The 20,478-nt window shown below is 41.8% G+C and overlaps 1 protein-coding gene and 1 long non-coding RNA gene across 2 annotated transcripts in view; one reads left to right on the forward strand and one right to left on the reverse strand.

Annotated features, from left to right (window-relative positions):
• Positions 1-1,501: 1,501 nt before the first annotated feature.
• On the reverse strand, positions 1,502-9,656 carry LOC142054374 (uncharacterized). Its single transcript, XR_012659500.1, has 3 exons — positions 9,504-9,656; positions 8,725-8,884; positions 1,502-1,930 (listed from the first exon to the last, which is right to left on the reverse strand). It is a non-coding gene; the product is annotated as an uncharacterized LOC142054374 (long non-coding RNA).
• A 117-nt stretch (positions 9,657-9,773) lies between these two features.
• The window catches only part of MBOAT2 (membrane bound glycerophospholipid O-acyltransferase 2), a 93,187-nt gene continuing 82,482 nt past the window's right edge, over positions 9,774-20,478 (forward strand). Inside the window, exon 1 of the mRNA XM_075086864.1 lies at positions 9,774-9,977. Within this exon, the coding sequence (XP_074942965.1) occupies positions 9,906-9,977 (72 nt within the window). The 5' untranslated portion in view covers positions 9,774-9,905. The remainder of the gene's footprint in view (positions 9,978-20,478) is intronic.

The raw sequence follows: 20,478 nt of genomic DNA on the forward strand, positions 1-20,478 counted from the left end.
GTATGACACATGCTCCATCCTCTTAATTATCTTTGTGACCCTTCACTGAACTTGCTCCACTACGTGCATGTCTCTTGTGTGCTGGGGAGCCCAGAAATGGACTCGAAGTGCAGTGACACCAGTGTCTCACTAGAAAGGAAGAATCATTTCCCTTCACCTACTGGCAATGCCTGGGATGTTGTTGGCCTTCCTTGCTCTAAGCCCACATGGTGGGTCATGGTCAGCTTTTTGCCCACCAGGAGCCCTGTGTCCTTTTCTGCAAAGCTGCTTTCCAGGCTTCAACATGTACTAGTGCATGGGGTTAATCCTCACCTGCTGTAGGACTTGGCATTTCCGCTTGTTGAACTTTGAGTTTCATGAAAAGGAGTTAGCCCATTTCTCCAGCCTGTCAAGGTCCCTCTGAACAGCAGCACATACATCTGGTCTATCAACCACTCCTCTCAACTTTGTATTGTTCCCAAACTTGCTGAGGGTGCACTCTGTCCCCATCATCTAGGTCCTTAAGGAAGAGGTTAAACAGTACTGGCCCAATATCAACCCCCATGGTACTGCACTAGTGACTGGGCTCTAGCTGGACTTTGTGCCCAGCCCAACCCTTTGAAACCAACAGTTCAGCCAGTTTTCGGTCCACCTCACTGTTCATTTATCTAGTCTGTACTTCATCAGTTTGTCTGTGTGGATGCTGTGGGAGACAATGATGAAAGCCTTGCTTAAGTCAAGATAAACAACATGCACTGCTCTCCTCTCACTGGCAAAGCCAGCTGTTTCATCACAGAAGGCTATCAGATTGGTCAGGCATGATTTTCCCCGTACGTATCCATGCTGACAACTCCCGATTGTATTGTCCATGACATATTTGAAAATAGCTTCCATGAGGATTTTACCCTCCCAGGGATTGAGGTGAGGCTGACAGGCTTGTAGTTCCCTGGATTCTCCTTCTTGCCCTTCCAGAAGACAAGCGTGATACTTGCTTTCTTACAGTCCCAGGAATCTCTTCTGATTGCCATGACCTTCCAGATAAAATTGAGAGCAGTCCTGCATGCATGGATGAATCCCACCAAATCCTATGGGCTCATGTACGCTCTATTTGTTTAAATGTTTCTTAACTCCATCCTTCTCAACTGAGGTTAAGCCTTCAGAGCTCTAGACTTTTCCACCCGTCTCCGCAGCCTGGGATCCCTGAAAGCAAATCTTAACAGTAAAAACCAGGGCAAATTATTTAGTTTTGCAGTATAAATAATTCAATTTTATTTAGGTGTAATATTTCTTGTATCTGTATTAGAAGTAGCAAATGAATACAGGCAGTGACTGAGGGTTCCCTCTTGAACAACCTGCATCTGAACAATATCTGTCTAGAACAACTGTTCTTACTGGTGAACCACATATGGATATTAAAGGTGAAAAACTGTTACAAGTAGCTGAAGGCTTTTTCCTGCAGAATCATATTGTGATATTGGCAACATAAATCCATTCTTGGGGAAAAAAAGAAGAATGACAAATCTCTCACAAAACAGGAACAATATTTTAATGATCGTAAAAAAGTCAGACCCCTCCTTGTGAAAAGAATATGAGGAAAGCCATTTTTTTCCAAACAAAAAGCATAAGTTTTATAGCTAAATACTGGAGATAATGCAAGAATGAAAGCAATCACCTTCATGACTTCGCAAACTGAATTTTGAAGTTTCTGATCAAATTCCTGTTATTGTATTGTTAAGGAAGCGGCCTTGTCTGCTGAACTGAAGTGATAGTGGAAGAGCTTCCTGTTTAAAACAGCAGGGAGTGCAGCCCTGGGAACATCAATCTTACAGTTCACGATATTAGCTCGACTGGAGCATTACAGGAACACGGCTCCATTCAGCTTCAAGGGTCCCCGGCGATGTTACATACTGCTGGATCCTGAAGTTAGTATTTCTTCACCATGGCACAATAACTAATAGAAATGGGTACAGTTAGGAAGAGACAGGACAACTTTGCAGCACCACGGAATCAGATCAGCGGTCTAGCATCCTCTCTTTCCCTCTTAGCATCTTTCAAAAAAGGTGCAAAAAATCTGAGAAGTCAATTACCTAACCACCTACATGTATGTTTCTTCCACAGAACTGGTAACAATGGCTTAGCTCAATAACTATAAGTCCAAGGCTTAAAGATTTATATCCCTTGTAATTTTTAAACTATGTCTACCATTGCTGGTATTTTTTAAAACACCTTTAAAATGGCTTTTATTTCCTGGTAGTGATTTCCACAAAGTAACGACATATTTTAAAATTTGCTCTCTGTTCTACATTCTTTCACAGAATTTCACTTTAATATGGTACTTTTAGAAGAAAAACAAGAACAGTGAAGCTCTTCATTGTTCTCTCAATTTTGCAATAATTGTACTTCACATTTAAACAAGACAAGGAAATATAGCCAGTGCTCCTATGAAATCTTTAGTACTCATAATTCCTTATTAAAAGTAAATGTAATCATAATTTGTCAATAAAAATGTCAAAACTAAGAGCAGGATGAAACAAAACAAGCAGAAACGTCAGATAGATTTGCTCTCTAAAAGAAAGCTACATGGACAAAATGTTATGAAATGGACTATTCTGATCTCCGTAATAGAGTACAGCAAGCTGATGCTAGGAACAGTTTTTGTTACGTGCAGACATGTATCTTAATCTTTACGGAAGCAATAAAGGTGCTACCAACTTAAAGCAAGAGATGGAATACTGCCTACTCATTCAGGCTGTTTAATCTTTCCCAGCTCTAAATATCCCCCCCAATTAAAGTGCCTTTTAGAAACATGTTAAATTTACTATCATCATAAATATCAATTTCAAAAATCATGGAGGCCATAATAGCCAACCTTTGCCCTTACATAAAGCTTAGGGGGTCAGAAGAATGAAGCACAGTATAAAATACAGCAGGATAAAAATCTTTAATGGGATAACAATTTAGCTGAACTGAAAAGGACAAAATTTGAATTTATACATATAGATTAGTATAGACAATTTACTAAAACGCTTCTTTAGTTTCCTAAATAGGTTTTCTGAAAAGAAATTTGTATCCTAGAGTGTTTCAGGTTCACACACTGCAATTTTAGAGAGACTGCTGTTCGATCGAATAGTTGAACAAACTCATGGCTTTACTTTTGCAAAACACACCGCTTACATAAGTGGAACATATATCTGAGCTTCTATATGACTTGAAGTAACTCTCAAACTTGAACACTAACATACATCTTTGGCTACTGTTCCCAGAACATTACTCATCAAACCTTTGGGCGTGTTGTGGGGCGGACTACATTATTATGACTATATCTCACAAATTTGTGTTTGGACAAGACTCACAAGCTTGCAGAGGGACACTTAGCAGATGGGACATCAAGCTAAGATGCGACTAACAAAATTAAATCTCTGAAGAATTTTTATGCTCTGTGCCTGACTGGTGTGAGGCTCTAGGTCCACTTCCTCTCAGGTCTCTAGATCTCCAAGTCGAGCAAAGCTTCCCCTATGCTGCTGCTCTGCAAAGCGAAGGCTTACCCACCAGAACAGATGGCAACAGTTTCTTGCTTGTTATAGACAGCAAGAGAAAGGCGTTGGGGAAGCAGTGGGTCCTGGAACAATCGCAGAAACATTAAGGCTCTGACTCAGTGACAAGTTCAATCGCAAAGGGAGGCTCCAGGCTGTGGCTGACAGCTTTAACCTCCCAAGCACCTACTTCCCATTCATTACCTGACACTTACCCCGATTCTGACACACACCACTTTTGGCCGCTAAGAAGTCTGGCATGACTTACTGGCTGGCAAAGAGGAGGTACCTCAAGCTGTGCTGACTGGTGCCGCTGGAGTCAGAATTAGCAAGGGAGGAATTTTAAATTCTCCCTCAAATCCCTCAAAACTGTGCGTAGACAAGGAGATAGTGGGTACGATGAGAGTGGTGGCAATGAAGTGTTGTACGACCAAACCTCTTCTTTCTATTGTTGATATGTGCATTTGTCATAAAAGAATTAAAACGAATGGCATACAATAAAGCTAATAAGATGCAAGGACACTGAAGATGCCTTATGACAAGAACTTACAAATGTTCCAAAAATAGGGGGGTGATTTAAGCTTGAATGAATGCTCAATGACACCAGAACCCCCTCAAGGAAAAATTCCTACTTAATGAACAGAAATACGATCAGGATTGAACATGATAATTTGTAATAGCAGGGAGAACCATCCCAAACTAAGTAGCATTGACCATATGGACTGAGAATGCTATTTAGGGCGAGCCAGTCCTAGGGGATAGAAAAAGAAAACTGCACAGACCTCCCTTTCTCTCCCTTAACTGTGAACCTGAAGCAACTGAAAGGAAAACTTCTTTGGTAAGCTTGATTTTAAATTGCATTTTATTATTTACTTTGCAACCCCTCCTACACGTCAACCTTTGCTCCTAGCATAAATTCACTTTACTCTGGAAGCTTATCTTGGCATTAAAAGCAACTCTTTAGCAACTCTGAGATGAATAAGGCATATTATTATTTCAGAAACAATCCAAGTAAAGAAGGGTCCTAGTCCTATCTTGTTGCACTCACCTAGGGCAAGTGCGAGGAACCTTGGGAACCAAGCTCTCTAAGCAGCAGGGATCAGTTTGAGAACCTGTAACATCAGACATCAAGAAAAGGCAGCTCTCCCCTTTCAGCCAGAGACACGATACAAACCCCAGAAACCTGAGAAACTTGTTAAAAGCAGTTATTTCCATGCCCTGCTGTTTCAGTAAGACAGCAAATTAAACTAAATGATGTATTCATGGTATGTTTATTCCTATGTGTTTAATATGAATGTGCTTTTTTTATATCAATACAATAGGCAGACTTGTCAGTTCTTTACTACTGTTTTATAGTAGTAGGTTCCTTGCAAGATTATCGCCAGCCTCTCCCATCTACAGTATTTCTCAGAGTCTGGTAAATATCTAATTATGCTCAAAACAACTGTTCTTAAACACATAATTAGCTCTGGCAGTCATTCCTTTTATTTCAGTCGTGAAAATAGGGCTTCTACTCCCCAAACTTTGCAATAATCAGAATGACAATACCCCAACTGCCTGCAGCACTAGTTATTACACTTTGAAATGCTGTATGCTGTCGGTTTGTACTGTTTCCCATAAAGAATATTAGAGTAGAATTTGCTTTGAAAAGGCAACTCACTCATTCATTAGTAACTTCTTGTTGAAGTCAGTTAGTTTGTCCTTGTCATGAAAGCAGGAAGTTTCTTCAGTGAGGAAATTATCATTTCTAAGATCTGTACCTGAGAGTTGATATTTATAGCTGAACAGTAAAGCGAGCTCCTTCTTTACAAGCTCTGCCTGATTTTGTTAACAGACTTAGTGTTGTAACTGAAAAACTAAATGGTGTGAGCTGAACATGAGTCTATGTTTTCGAGAGACACCAATGCATTTCCCCATCACAGAATGTACAAAACTTAAGCACTTAGAGAAAAGAAAGTTGGCTCAAATCAGTTTTATGATAGAAACTGATTGCTGGCTTAAAAACAGAGAAGCTTGCTTGCTCTCAGAGCGGCTCTAAGACTGAAACAAAAGAACAAGTCAAAAATCTAAAGCCAAAGTGTTCTGCTAAAAGAGCCAAAGGGAGATGTTCGCTCTCCTGTAGCTAGACTGTAGAAAGGTATTTATATTTTTCTAGTAAGTAGAGAGCCAAACAAATGTTACTTGAGCTGGCAATCAATAGTATCATCATGAAGAGTTCCTACTAACAGGGACCACACTGGGCACTAAATTAATATAGCAGAACCGGCTAGTTAAAGATTTTATTAGTTCAGAGAACAGCTGATGCATGTGAGGCTTATTGTGCTGTACAGAACATTTGAAGGGATGGCAAAAGGCTGCTTTGGAGGAAGGGTGAGACAAAGGTACAAACAAATGCCAAAATTTCAATAGTAGATTTTTTATGAACAGTAATTCAGTTTGACTGGCATCAGCTTTTGCAGAAATAGTCTTCTCTTCGGGACACAGTCTCAAATATTTTAGGCTAAGCAAAGCCAGATAAGTAAGGCTAAAATAAAACTTTACTGTGGAAAAGTGATTGCCTCTCTACAGGTAATACTGAAACCCATTTTCCTTTTCACCTGTTTTGCTAAAAGGAGTTTCAATAATTGTTCCTATTTTCTGATTGTGAACGCATTCCCAGAACAACCTTATGAAACAAATAGGGGAACAAGAACACAGTAGTGCATCTAGTAACTCTGTCCCATTGTCCCGTCCTGTCCTCTACCACAGCTCTTCTCTTTTTGTTCTTTATTGTATAATGCCATATGGGAAGACTGGCATTGTAAACATCTGGATGAGTATCTTAAATTCTGAATTATATCTGAATATCTTAAATTGCTATTCAACTACACAAAGTTTTCAGGAAACCTCTAGCGTTTGTTACATCACATCATTCTGACAGATTAAGTAATCTCTGTAGGGCTGAAAGATGCCTTTGCCATTATTTTTATACCTAAGAACTATAAGCACTTATGGGACCATAAAAACTTAATCACAGAACATCAGAAGAAGATCATGCTATGCCAAGCTACTCTCCAGGGAGTACTTAAATCAACACATCCTCCTGCACTTTGACTGACGGCCTTCAGTGAAAAGAATTTCCTTATGGAAGTAAGCACTTCTTGTTCACTTAAATGCAAATATTTAGAACAGTGGGAAAGTAAGTAATGTCTATTGAAAACTGTCCGACTTAACGTGAAATTTTATAGATTCACTACTCTGGGTACATTAGCTTCTCTGTATCACTCACCAGCCTTATTTTTCACAGCACTGTTTAACTTTCAGGATGAATTGCACTGTTACTGTGTCAAGGCAATGCAGAACGCTACCTGTCGCCAGCCAGTGCTTCATCTTCCCCCACACAACACAGTATTCTCACATAGGCAGGAAGTTCTCTGAAAACAGACGTAATGAAATCTTCTTTCGAAAAAATGGGAAAATCAGAAGACCTAGTTTTACAGCAGAGCCTGTGAAAGCCCTTACCATACATTTCACAGCAGACGTCAAAGACAAGCTACTTTTTCTCTGGCAGAAATTGCTTATTTTCCTGTTACTTTCTTCTGGACCAACATTTGTATGCTTCGATTTTAATTGCAAACATAGATCTTAAGCTCTGTGGGGCAGGACCCCACTTGCTCTTTCATGTAACCAACCTCCCCCGTAGCTACAAAGGGACTATTATTTTGTGACTATTTTCAAGATTAATTTCTTTGACGTTGTCTTCCCCAACACACACACCCCCCTCCCTAAATAAGAGCACAAGAGCAGCTTCTTAAAGCACTGCATTTCTCCAGTGGAAACTTGTGGAAGATGTAGTTATGTAACTTAATGCCATAGATGCAAACTATTTATAATGATACTGTGATTTACGGTATAGATAAACGTATCTTTTAAGCATGAACTCGTAAGATCCTAGGAGTCATGCAGGGAAGCATATTTTTGTATTTTCTGAGCATTGCAGGAACACATACATTGAAAAAAATAAAATAAAAATTACCAGAAAATTAAAGGCTGTGTTTTAAAACCATCTAACATTTATGCTATGATATCATGAGCTTGTTCTGAGGCATTTTGTTAATTGAAAGGAGTTCATTCAGTAGGTCAATTATTTGTTGTGAATATTTCATGAAAGTCTCAGTAACACCACCTCCATGGATTTATATAGATGCACCAGAATAATTTCTTGTGACTAGACTATGATTCAGAATTAACCATCAGCCTTTCCTAAAGAAGCTCTTTTGTGGCTTCATTCGAGAATGTTTAGGTTAAGATTTCCAAAGATTTGTGCGTAGGTATATGTCTCCTTACTAAAAGAAAATCAGATAAAATGAGCTTAATCTTTATACACATATATACATATGTATAGTGTAATGCAGACTGTACTGAGCCCAGAGGAACTGCACTTCTATGAAGTTACATGTATGTATTAATTGCAGGTTTAAATTTAAGGGACTGACTCAGAATTCACTGGGAAAAGGGTTTTTTCCCCTTTTTCTGAAAGCAGCTCTTTGCTTTACTACAAAAACCATCATGCTATTGCTTCTGAAGCTGCAGATGCTACAATTGTAATTGCCTGTCATGCAGTGAAGAAATCTAATTAAAACCATTTGCACCTATTACCCAGTCTCTTTAAATGCAGACAAAAGACCTTATCACAAGGTAAAACATAAGTACAGAATGTGGTCTGCAATTCAGTATGAGAAACAACGGATGTTTTCTGATAATTACACTTACCTCCATTTTTCCGCTACTACCAATTAGCATTAACCAGGAACTCAAATGACTATGTAAATCACTATACCTAGCCAGTAGTCCAGACATAGTTCTGACCGTTAGCGTGATATTGGACAAGGCAATTCATCTTTCACATACTTGTAAAGGTGAAATTTGTGTGTTAAGGGTAAATTACTGATTGCAGCTTGGTTTAGAGGTATAATATACAACAAATACAAAAAGTGTTTAATAAAGTGCAAGGAATAACCTGCAGTTTTCTCTCAGAAGACCCAGGATTCTCAAGCAGTTTTATAGATAGGAGTGGTATATTCCTTTGGAGGCTCCTATACCACATCATTTAGAACAGTTAAGGATACAGTTATTTCAGGAGAAAAAACTCTACAGAAAGCTCTAACATAAAAGAGGCAGGCAGGGCACTAGACTAGAATGACTTAATAAGTAGGCTACTGCACAAGCTCACCTGGTAGAGTTTGCTTCGCGCCCAACGTGAAGGCTTCGCTGTTTCACGTTGGATAGCGTTGGCTGGACTGGTGGAAGAGCCGTGCTGCCTACAGTGCATCGTGCTACTGGTGTCACCACGTCTCTTGCTGTAAGGAAACGGCACTGCTAGGCTGTACCTACTGAAAGAGCATTCACACTTGTACCATTTCAGGTTTCTGTATTTAAGAAACAGGCCATTAATAAACTAAAAACTTTGGGTTATCGCCATGATAAACGGGCTTCCTTAAGTTGATGGGTGGCTTTAGGAACACAGTTTTTTACCCATTTTTTGCCACTTCTTCGGGGTGCTGGCCCACCCTCGCACCCTGCGTGCATCCACGGCTCACCCCCCGCTTAGTACGCCGCCACTGAGCTGCCCGTGTCCCTCCTGGCCAAGGGGAGATGCTTTAGGAGCAGAACGTGGGCTCATCTCCTCGGTACCTCAGCACACGCCTGCGCCCACGCGGTTTCGCGCTACCCTCAGACACCTCCGGAGCCGCCATCCGGGCCGACCCCCCGCCACCGGCCCCTCGGGGAGCAACCCCATAGGCTGTCCCTGCCCCGCGCAAGACGGAGCCATTTCCCCTCAGGCGCCGCCATCCGCGCCCTCGGCGAGGCGGCGCGCGCCCTGGCGCGGGTCAGGGCTCCGCACGCCGCGCTGAGGCGAGGCAAGCCGCGGGAAGGCGATGGGCGGGCGGGCGGGCGGACCCCTGCTCCGCACCGCCGCGGGGCGAGGCCGCGCCGGGCCCTGCGCGGTACCTGCGCGCAGCTTCTGGCCATCCTCAGCGCGGAGCAGGGGCCGCCGCCGCCGTCCCACCGTTCCCCTCACCGACCCCTACCCTGCCACCATTTTCCCACTCCCGCCCCCTGCGCCGGGCCGCGGCCGCCAGAGGGGAGCCGCCTCGTCCCGCCCCACCTCACCGAAGGGGCGGGGATTGGGCTAACTCGCCTGTCACTCTGCGGCGGAGCCGCGCGCGGGTTGGCCGCCGGCGGTGTCAGTCAGCTGCGGGGTGGTGCCGGCCCCGTGTTGTCACGGCGCCGTGCGGGGCTGGGGCTCTTCGCGCCGCCGTTGTTGCCGCCGCCGCCGCGGGAGCCTGAGAAGGGAGCGGTTCCGCCAGTCTCGCCGCCCGCTCTCCCGGCGCGGGAGGAGGCGTCCTCGCCATGGCCACCAGCACCACCGGCTCCACGCTGCTGCAGCCCCTCAGTAATGCCGTGCGGCTGCCCGTCGACCAGGTGAGGATGAGGAGGCGCCCACCCCGCCGCTGCCTCCCGGGGGCTCGCCGGGGAGGGGCACCGTTACCGCCGCCGCGCTGGGCGAGCGCCTCCGCTCTGCGCTGCCCCACCCCATTCCCCCGCGGCCCCTCCATCCTCCCCGCCTCCGCCGGGCCGGCGCGGGGTGTGGGTGGGCAGCGCCCGGCGGGGCGGCGGCGGCGGTTCCCCTCACGCAGCAGCGGGTGAGGGGGGTGGGGGGCGCGGCCGTGGCCCGCGGGGGGGCGCCGGGGCGGGGCGGGGAGCTGCCGCCGCGCGCCGCGTACAGGTGCGCCGCCGCGCCCCGACCCTCCCCGCCGGTCCGGCAGCGCGGCCGCATCCCGGGCCCGGTGCGCCCCCAACTTGTTGGCACTTCGCCTTTGGGCAGACGTGGCCCTGCAGCTGGGAGCGGGCCGGTACCGGCTCGGCGGTGCGGAGGTTGGGCGGTAACTGCGGATGCGAAGCAGCGCGCTCTGCCCGGGCGCGCCCGGCAGCGGGTGTTAGAGGCAGCCCGCGGGGATACCGTGCGCTGCACGTAGTGCCGTGGGGAGCGGGCTTTGTAGGCAGGGCGCTTCTGTGGAGTCTTTTGTCCGAGTGATGTAAAAATTCCTGAAGGTTGTTAATCCTGCCGTCTGCACAAAGCATCAGAAGATAACAAAATAAGATTGGGAAACGGAGGTTTGCAGAGTTTAATGGCTGGAGTTGTATGGAATGTTTGCTTATGAGGGAGGTGGTCTAGACCTCCTACATCTACAGAATATTTTTTTATGAATACCTAAGTAAAATAACCCTAAGTAACTTCTCCTATGAATTTTGTAGAACCAGGAAATTTAATGTGAGGAATTCTTATTAAAAAACCAAACTCCATTAATGTATGACTGAATGAAACACATCAAGGAAAACAGTCTGTGCTCATGTAGAGCGAGATTTTCATGGTTTCATTTTACAAAATACACCTAATAAGTGAGAAAAGTAACTGAAAACAAAATACAGAGGAAGGAGCCCTTTAGTCTTTAGTGAAAGAGTTTTGGAAGTGTCTGAACTACATGCTCCTTCTTTCTTTCTTCTTCATGCCCCTCCCCAGCCATGTGTTTGAATGGATCCTTAAGTTAAGGATACACATGAAAAAGTATCTTCTAGAAAACTGACAATAGCAGACAAGTCTAAATTAAGCTTGCTGTGATGGAACAGGTACCATGCCCAGCTTGCAGCGATACCTGTGTCCGGGGTCAATGGCACGACATGACTCAAGTACCTCTTACATGCAAAGTGTAGGCTCTTCTTGGCAGGTGCTGTGTCTTTATTTCCATAAAGCGTGTAGCTTCTATGGGGTACTGTAAAACTGTAAACAAGAGATTACCATCTTTTTATGGGACGATGTTGGCGTCATATAATTATCTATTCATAATAGCAGTCATAAATTTAATTGCTTCATGACATAGTGCAGCTTCTACCAAATTTATTTTAAATGTTGTGGATATGGTATTTTGATGATGATAAAGTTACTTTTTATCAAAGCCTGGAGGACTTCCCTGTATTGAATGTTTTGCAACAGATGCTCCTGTAAAGCCAAGACGTTTTCATAAAATACTATTTGAGCTCTGTTGAAGCTTTTGAGGATAATCACAATGGAGGGTGGCTAAAGATGTGGTTTAAAAGATTGGTTATAAGCAGGTAAAAATCATACGTACTTTGGTTTTAGCTCTCAGTGGGCCATATGTAATATAGGTCCAGTTGTGTATGAAGAACACTGATTACGACTGGAGTAAGGATTGAAGAGTCACAGAATTTTGCTGCACTGAGGAGAATGAATCTATAACTGATTAAAGAAAAAAAGGCAAAGTTAGAGTTTTGTAACCTCTCAGCTTAAGAATCTATCTTGATAGTGAGTTTATAATACAGAAAGAATGTGAAATGTGTTCAACGTGATCAAATCAAAGGTAGTAAAGGAGAGCATGAGGGCAGGGAAGGAAAAAGAAAGCGGATGCTCTTCGGTGTGTGTGCTCTAGGATTATGCATGACATTCAGTGATACATTTTGTAGCAAGTATGGTTATAGTAGGAGTTCTTTGGGAAAAAAAATGTTTTTTTGATTAGTAGGTTGTTTCTATACTTGATCCAAATCTATATTGGGACTACAGTCATACCACTGCAGTGGGTACTTGAAATGGGCACTCCACAATAATACCGGCACTCAGCTGATGGACCTGAATGGGTTTTGTTTCTCCACTTCTGTGTTTCAGTTTTGACCACAAGTAGATACTAATCTTCACATCCAAAATGTTGCGGTTGTGATTTATGTTTAAGCCATTACTGTCTAATTATTCTGCGGTAAAGTTCTAGTGAAGGCGAAGGCAAAGGCATGCACCTCTGGGAGAACAAATCCAGGTAGCATGTGTGTCATGCACTGTTCCCAGATTGTTACCCACAGCGAGACAGGTCCTGCTTCACTGACAAGATGCCAGGCAGTTAACATATACCACAATTTTATTATATTTTCCACTGTCCTTAAGCAAATGATTTTAACCTAGATAGTAAGCCCAATACATAGTAAGAAAAATTGGTAGAGCAAGATACATGAAATTGGGGGAAGGGGAATACAACCTGTTTGGTGCTCCAGTAGTCCATGGCAAGGCCAAAGGTGGTGGGGGTCTCAGACCAGCTGAGAGGGAGCTCCACTGAGTTACTCCCCTGCTCCAATTTTATAGCTGATGTGAAGCCCCTAGTCCCCGCATGATTTTGTACCCAGAGTCTTAAACACTGCAGCATACCCTGCTATGACTCTTGGAGCTGAACAGGAACTGTTTGGGTAGATAAATGAGGGGTGAGGATGGAGGAAGGCCTCATGTTCAGTGAAAATGTTTATTCTTCTATAATTTAAAGGAGCCACACACCTAACACTCAACCATGAGTTGTGCTTGTGATTAGTGTTTAGCTCCAAGTGGGTGACAGCTTCTTGCTTCGATTTTAGTACTTCCCCCAGGGTGTTCTGTTAGAAACTGTCTAGGCTCTTGACGTAAGTTTAGGCCTAATTTTCTGGCAGCTGATAAGCAGTGTAGGAGTTACTGGAGTCTGCACAGTTGGGACACTGGGTTAAGTAAGGGGTGACCATCAAGTCTTCACCTAGTTCCACCCCTCACCTCGGCCTCATTGTGGTGTTCCTCTCTTCAGCAGACACTTGACATTAGTCGGGTCCCAGTGTCAGGACCCCACAATCTGTCAATGTTATTCTGCTGTCTGGCTGTTCAAAGAAATGAATGGAAGAACCTTGCCTCTTTGGCAGTGAATGAAGTAGAAATTTCAGTTAAAGGTGAAACCTCTGTCTTTGAGATTGAACTAATTAATCAGATCCACATCTGTGCATGGATTGGGTATAAGAAATTGATTATTTTTTGACTTAATGCTTGGTAGAACTAGAGGTGCAAATTGCTTTGAGAATGGAGTCAGTTACATGCTAGTTGGAGGTCAGTGTAAAAAGGATGACAGCTCCACCAGAGCCATTTGATACAAGTGTAAGAACAGTCTCCTCTGTGCCCAGCTGTGTTATGAGACGAGCTTTGTTGCTTTGACCAATTGCTGCTCCTACACCTTTCTTCTTGGTACTAGAGTACTGGTTAGCTGCAGGAACGGAGAAGAAATTGTTTTCCACTTCCGTGTGTATCCCCCAACAAGACACTATGTGATAATGTGTTGCTATGTTAACCCTTCCTTTGGCTCTTTGTCTTGCACCAAGTTAACTGAAATGCCTACTTGGAAAAGCTACTGTGTGTTTGGTAGGCTTCCCGTTCCAATTTTTTTATTGTTATTTTCAGTTGTTTGGTGCAAGGGAAGATGCTTGGTGTGAACAAGAGCCTACGATTATCTTTGTAGATTTGGGAAGGCAAACTTGCACACCTTTCGTCCATATTTTGTTACAGGAAAAAAAGATTGACTCATCAGGGGTGGAAAACCATGTAAGAATTCTATCTTCTCATTTCTTGGAGAACTTAAGTTTGCTACTCAGCAAAGGAAGCATCCTGTTGACGACTATGTCACCTTGGGTTCTTAAAGTTAATGAGCGCATGAATGTTAATGTACCGCAGCATTCCTCTGTCTTGTTAGGGGAGGGAGGGAATAAAAGTAGTTATGCCCTCCTGTCCCTGACAGCTAAAGAGAAGTATGGGAAGGATTATCATGAACTTGGTTGTTAGAGAATCATGTGTTGCATAATGCATTGACGTTGCAACTTGAACGATTTTATTCTAGTAATGTCTCTCACCTAGCCTTCTGGTTTTCCTGTCTGTACTCTCGTCATATTTGTGTCTCTGCCACTTTCTTCTTTCTTGGAGGCGAAGCCTGACAAATACCACATGGGACCTTGGTCCATTTCTAGTTCTGGCACTATCTTGCTGATTGTCTATTGACAAATGACTCGTCTTGATGACTTGTCAGCTTACCTGTCATTAAATTGGAGATATTTACATTTTCTGTGAGATGAGAATGGTTCTAGGAGAGCCAAGCTTTCTTCTTGGCCTCTGTGGGGAAAGGTGAGTTCAGAGAATAGTCTTTGCTTTCACTGCTTCCACCAGAGTAAGCAAAAATTTTACCTGAAAATGGGCAAAAATTATATGGGTTATTACTGCCCTTCATTTGCCATAGAAACAGATAACCGTAGTAGTGGAATAGCTGAGCAGGGGAGATGGGAGACTGAGTATGACAATATGTAAGCGTGCACTTTTTGCACGAGTTGTTGAAGAGATTGATCTTGAGATCCTGAAATATGGTCTGAACAACTGGATCAACTAAGCTAACTTCAGTGATTATCTTCCAGATCAGAAAAGAGAGTATGGCTTCAACTGCTAACAGTATAGCTGTGTGGACTGAATAATATGTCATGCTTATGATTAGGCACTTCACTTAAAATCCAGGATGTAAAGCTAAGCAGGGTTTTTTTCCCCTCAACAAAAGTAAAAAAAACCAAAACACCTTTATTTCCATACTTTTCTTGATTTTTTTCACCATCTAGTTTTAGCTTTTCTTTGAATAGATTTCCTCATTTGTTTAGGATAAATATCATTTTCTACATAAGTGCCATCAACCTTCCAAAAGTCTAACTCTACCTTTTTTAACACGAATAGACATAAAAATCCATGCCCTTCTAAATGTGAACTGTATAAACCATATGAACTTTCTTAATTTAGTGATCACAAGTCAGTCTGCTGTATCTATATCTTTGCATAATTTTCAGCATACACCTCTTTGTGCAGAGGGTTGCTGGAGTTGCTTTCAACATGCCGTTAATGCACAGTTCCACCTAAAAGCAATTATCATTGATGTATGTTGAGCCTTTGTGTTTCACCTTATTGCTTTTGAGGAGAGTAGGCAGGACTTTTTTCCTTGTATGTATGTGTGAAATGTTTCTTTCTTACATGCATGTGATTGGCAAGATGTATCTGCAAATATCTTTTTACTTTGAGGCTTTGGAGATGAGCCACAGTTGGAGCTTAGGTAAAAGGCCAGGCTTGGAGGTGGCATAGGGAATCATTTTGCTGAGATGCAGTATGCACTTGATTTGCCTGCAGGGAACATCTGAATGTGTCTCCTAGCTAGCACTCCCTTATTTCACAAAATTTTGGGTGTTAGTGATGCCTCAGGCTCCCTTGTTTTCTGCCAAGGCAACCTAACATAGCCTCATGAGGACTGAAATGCTTTAGTCTGATAAAAACCTTTCTGTCTAAACATGGAGTGGAAATCAAAATTTGTCCTGTATAGCTGTCCAGAATTTAGATGGCCTAATATGTGTCTAAGCATTATGAAACTATTAAAAAAAGAATAAAGTGAAGAGTGTCCCCAAGTTTTATCCTTTTTCATCATTGATTCATAGACCCTTGTGTGCAGGTGTGAAATACAGAGCAGCATGTGGCTGATTTTTCTGATGTGACCCAGGAAACTTAAGAGTAATAAGGTGAGTAAAATTGACATTCGTGGGTGTGTGAAATCCAAACACTGAAGACAAGGGAGTGGTGGAACAAGAAAATTGTGCCTCTACTTTGCCCTGTACTTTCCTTATCTGCTGTTAGCAGCAGTCGGAAGAAGGAAGGGTGGATAGCAAAGCGTGATCTCCCGTGACAATAGGTGGAGCCTGTAGTAATAGATGGAGTCTGTAGTGGGTGAAAAGAAGTTGGAAAAGTCATGTTCTCCATTCTGTATGTGCTGTTCTGAATGACTGGATGTTTTGAATTGTTTAGATTCGCTAGCAAAGTCCAGGGGTGGTGTGTTTACTGGTTTCTTACCTTCCGTTTGAACTAGTGGAAGGGAGGGAATGTATCATCAGAAGGGCCTTAGTCTCTCTGCAGCGACACCTTTCTCAGATTTTAGTATTACTGATTAGGTGCTGACTTAACTCTCGAGGTATTGCTGGTTGAAATTACTCTGTAATGAAAAATATGTAAAGGAGAATGAAACTGTTGGGATAAGAGAAAAAATTGGCAAGAGAGTGTGACTCTTGAAGGAAGGAGTGGAAGCTGTAATGAACAGAATTGGAAGAGAAAACAAAGCAGACACTGGTTACAGTGTTGGAAAAGATGAACCATCTATTAAAGATTTAGCACAATAAAAATACTTCTATTTAATTCAGGTTCATTAATATTATTGTGAGGGCATAAAGTATAGAGCTACTTTAATTCTTTAATTTTTAAGGCAGCAGTGAATTTTCATTCTGATATGCTCTCACTTTCATACTGGGTATGTTTTCTCCAGTTTTTTTGTGAAGCAGTGGAAGAGCTCACATGTTATTACAGGTCAAGGTTTCTACAGGAAACATCTAAAATAAACAGTTTTTACCTGAACAGCTTATAGTCACCTGCTTTGCTTTGTCAAATTGTTTTTTCCCATCCTTAGGCAATTCACTTAGGTGGTGTAAGTGTTACTGACCTATGTTTACCACAGTACAAGCCATTTCTGAATTCAAAATGCAGTTCAGAAATTGCTGCAAAAATGCAGTCCTGGGATGTTGAAAAGAAATACTGAAATGCCCAAAGAGCAGGCTAATAAAGAAAAGACAGTAAGGCATCAGGAAGATGACAAGAGTCACCTCTTTACTGAGTATGTGGTTACCGCTGGGTTTTCTGTTGTTTTTGAAGTGTTACTGTTGTAAATCTGTGGCACCACAGCTATGTAGCCCTTTTCCCTTTGTGGGCTTTCTTGGGTACAGTGCTGACTTGTAACAGGAGTTCTGAAAACTGATAACATTGAAATGAGTAATCTTTTTAATTCATTAAATTAATTAATACAAATTAATTCATTAGTCTTGATATTTGTTGTCTTTAACTTCTGTTTACCTGCTCCTTTGACCTAATAAAGCACTGTGATACATCTTTTGCAGCCTTGAGTATGGCATGTCGTCTTTGCATTTATTACTCTGGCTAATGTGCACTTTTCCCCTTGTTTTCCAAGCTGTTGAACAAGGGATCCATACTGTAGGTTTTATTTTCTCCTGGAAGGTGAGAAAAACTACACATACCCAGGTGAAAACCTGTTTACTTAGTGTGTGCATCTTTACAGTATTTGTTTTACAAAGAATGTTGATGCAATTCTTCGGTATGATTATTTCATTTTCCATCTTTCCTTTGGAACGTGTTGTAAGTTAAGCATTAGTTATTATTAGTCTTGTAGCACTTGTCCAGACAGAGATGTTTAGCAATTTCAATTTGTCTGCAAATTTAGATAAATGCTAGTTATGCCTGCTTGTTTTAAGTGATGTTTTCGGCAGCTAAGGCATCATTTGCAAAGGAAAATATCCATAGCTCTGCTTTTTATTCTGGAATAATATATCCAAAGGTGAAGAAGCTATTTTGGTTTGGCTGTAATGGTGTAATTTTCTGTAGTTGGGATTTTTGTGTTTCTTTTTACTTGTAGTTAAAATGGCCTAGGCTGAAGAAGGCGGCACTCTTATTCTGAAACATGGCTTGTGAGCACACTGGCTGTATAACTACAGTGTTATATTCTATATTGGTAATGCTACCTGTATAGATCATTCTTAATCTTTCTGACCTGCCTTCTGGCTGAGCGATGCTTTTGATTCTATTGCTTCCTGTCAAACATCCATATATATGTGAGTGTGCGTATACATATATATAAAAATAAAAAGAATAATAATTCAGTGAAGACTAAGCATGTCACTCAAAGTAGACTGACAGTCCAGAGTATAATGAGTGGGTTTTTATTCTTTATGGTGGAAAAGCTAGAAAGAAGTTGAGGCCACCATGAATTTGCAGGAATTTGTTAGCAGCCAGTGATGGCTGCCAGATCTGTAGAAGGTCTAGCCTTAAAATATATTAACAAATGTTTATCTGTAATGGGATTGAATGTAAGAAGTTAGATAAAATATTTTAATATGGAAGCATAATTCTAAATGTTACTATAATATTATAAAAGCAAATTGAATTAGTTTGAAAAGCTGTAACAGCTCAAAGTAGCGTCCATTACTTCTGCAGGTTGCTGTGTATTACAAACATTTACAGGGCTGTTGTGGTGCTTGGAGACTTCGTAGGAGGCTGATTTCATGCAGATGATTCCTGACTTGGGAAGAGCAGGAGGATAATAGATATGGAGGAGTAGAGACTGTCTGTGTTGAACAGTAGTTCATTCAAGAGAGAGCACGGTGAATTCTTTTTCTTTCTTTTTTTTTTTCTTCCCATGGAGAACACTGGGAAGCTGACTGTTTTAAAAGATTGGGAACATTTGTTCTACTTGCTAATTAAATTGACTACTGCTGTTACTGGATTTCTGCAGGCTATATGGACAAGAGAGTGTCACCTTCTGTGTTTTGTTGCTTACTTTAAGATGGATTTCAGTTTCTCACGTATCAGCAAAATATAATAGTACTGAGGAGATTTTCATGGAGAAAGTTCCTGTTTCTGCTTGCATTTGAGAAGAATACCTCCATAGGTGTTATTTATTTTGTTTTATTTTTAAATGGCTAGGAACTTGTGAAGTTTTTACAAAATTTCAGGCACCGTAGTGGCTCTCTGAGCATTAAAATAAAAACTTGTTCAAAACACATTTTAATATCTTGCATACTGCTGATACTCATGTGATGCAGAGCAGAGATTTTGAGGTTAATCGCTATGTGCATGTGCACCTCATGCAAGTGATAAAAAGCCACACTTCAGAAAACTCTGTAGCTGAGCTGGTCTTTGTTTGGAGCTGTGTTTTGCCAACATGATGCCAGGCTGTTGTGTTTTGATGTTGTAAACTCTTTTTTTCCCCTGTAGTTTGAGTTCTGCAACCCTTAACTTGCCAAACCAGATTTTGCTCAACAGAAGTGTTTTAGGTCCTTATAGTTTTTGTGGAGAGAAGAAAAGAAAAGGGAAACAAGACACACAAAGAAAACCCACAAGCCAGCATTTTTAGTCCAATTTCACTTTTGAACCAAACTGGCTTCCTTAGATTTTGGCCATTCCTGTGAATAAATAGCTGTTACATGTGGCAGCGCAGTATCTATAATGCTGAATCCTGAAGAGCTGATCAGAGGGAACACCCTTCAGCTGACATCTTCCTATCCTTAGTGAATTAGTTTTGGTTGTCATCACTATAAAAATGTGTATGTTGATATTTCATTTTACATCTTTAGTCATACAGTTTTTCGTAGAGTAATTCTGAGTAACGATTTAGTAAGCCCTATTTGAAAAAGCTTATTGGATTTGATGCTCATTTATTGCACAAACCAGATTACTAGTGCCTACATCATGTTCTTCGTGATGTTCTTCACTGTCTCTATCATACTTAGGAATTACAAGTTAGAAATTGGAAGTTAGTAGTGGAAATAGAAACACTGTTATTAATGTATGTCATGACTGTTTTGCACTGAAATCAGCTTGGAAAGAAAGCATTCAGAATCTGATGAGTAAGTCCTTACAGCTGCCAATAAATTCATATGAAGATGAGGTATATTCGTGTAACATTAAAAGGTTTTGTCAGTGTTGTTAAAGTTGACTAACACAAACGGTTAGAGTACGGACTTCAAGGAAGTGGCTGCTGATGGAGGGGCTATACTTGGAAGTCTCATCTGAAAATGAGTGTCGCTTCACATTGGGAATTGTATAAACATGCAGTCACACAGTCTTTGCTACAAAGAACACACTGTCTTAACATAAACATCTCCCATAATAATACTACCCCAAAATAACCACTGCTGCTTATCTTCTGTTTCTTCATACTTTACCCATGAAGTGAGGTTGAGATTTCAGGGCAGGAGTGTTAATTAGTTACATTTTCATCATGGAAGATGCTTGTTACAATTTGAACCAAAAATGCATTTGAAAGCATTGCCACAAGATTTATCTTGAGTTGAAAGAGGAATACCTGGTTTTCCCTATCAGCTACAAACATTCCCAAATTAATGTCTCAAGCATCCTTCTGCTTTATCGGATAGATACTTGTGCCCGTGTCTCTGGACTCCTCTTTCTGACATTTCCCAATAAATTGAAGAAAATTACCAAACACAC

Source organism: Phalacrocorax aristotelis, chromosome 3, assembly GCF_949628215.1.
Source record: "Phalacrocorax aristotelis chromosome 3, bGulAri2.1, whole genome shotgun sequence".
Lineage (NCBI taxonomy): Eukaryota > Metazoa > Chordata > Aves > Suliformes > Phalacrocoracidae > Phalacrocorax > Phalacrocorax aristotelis.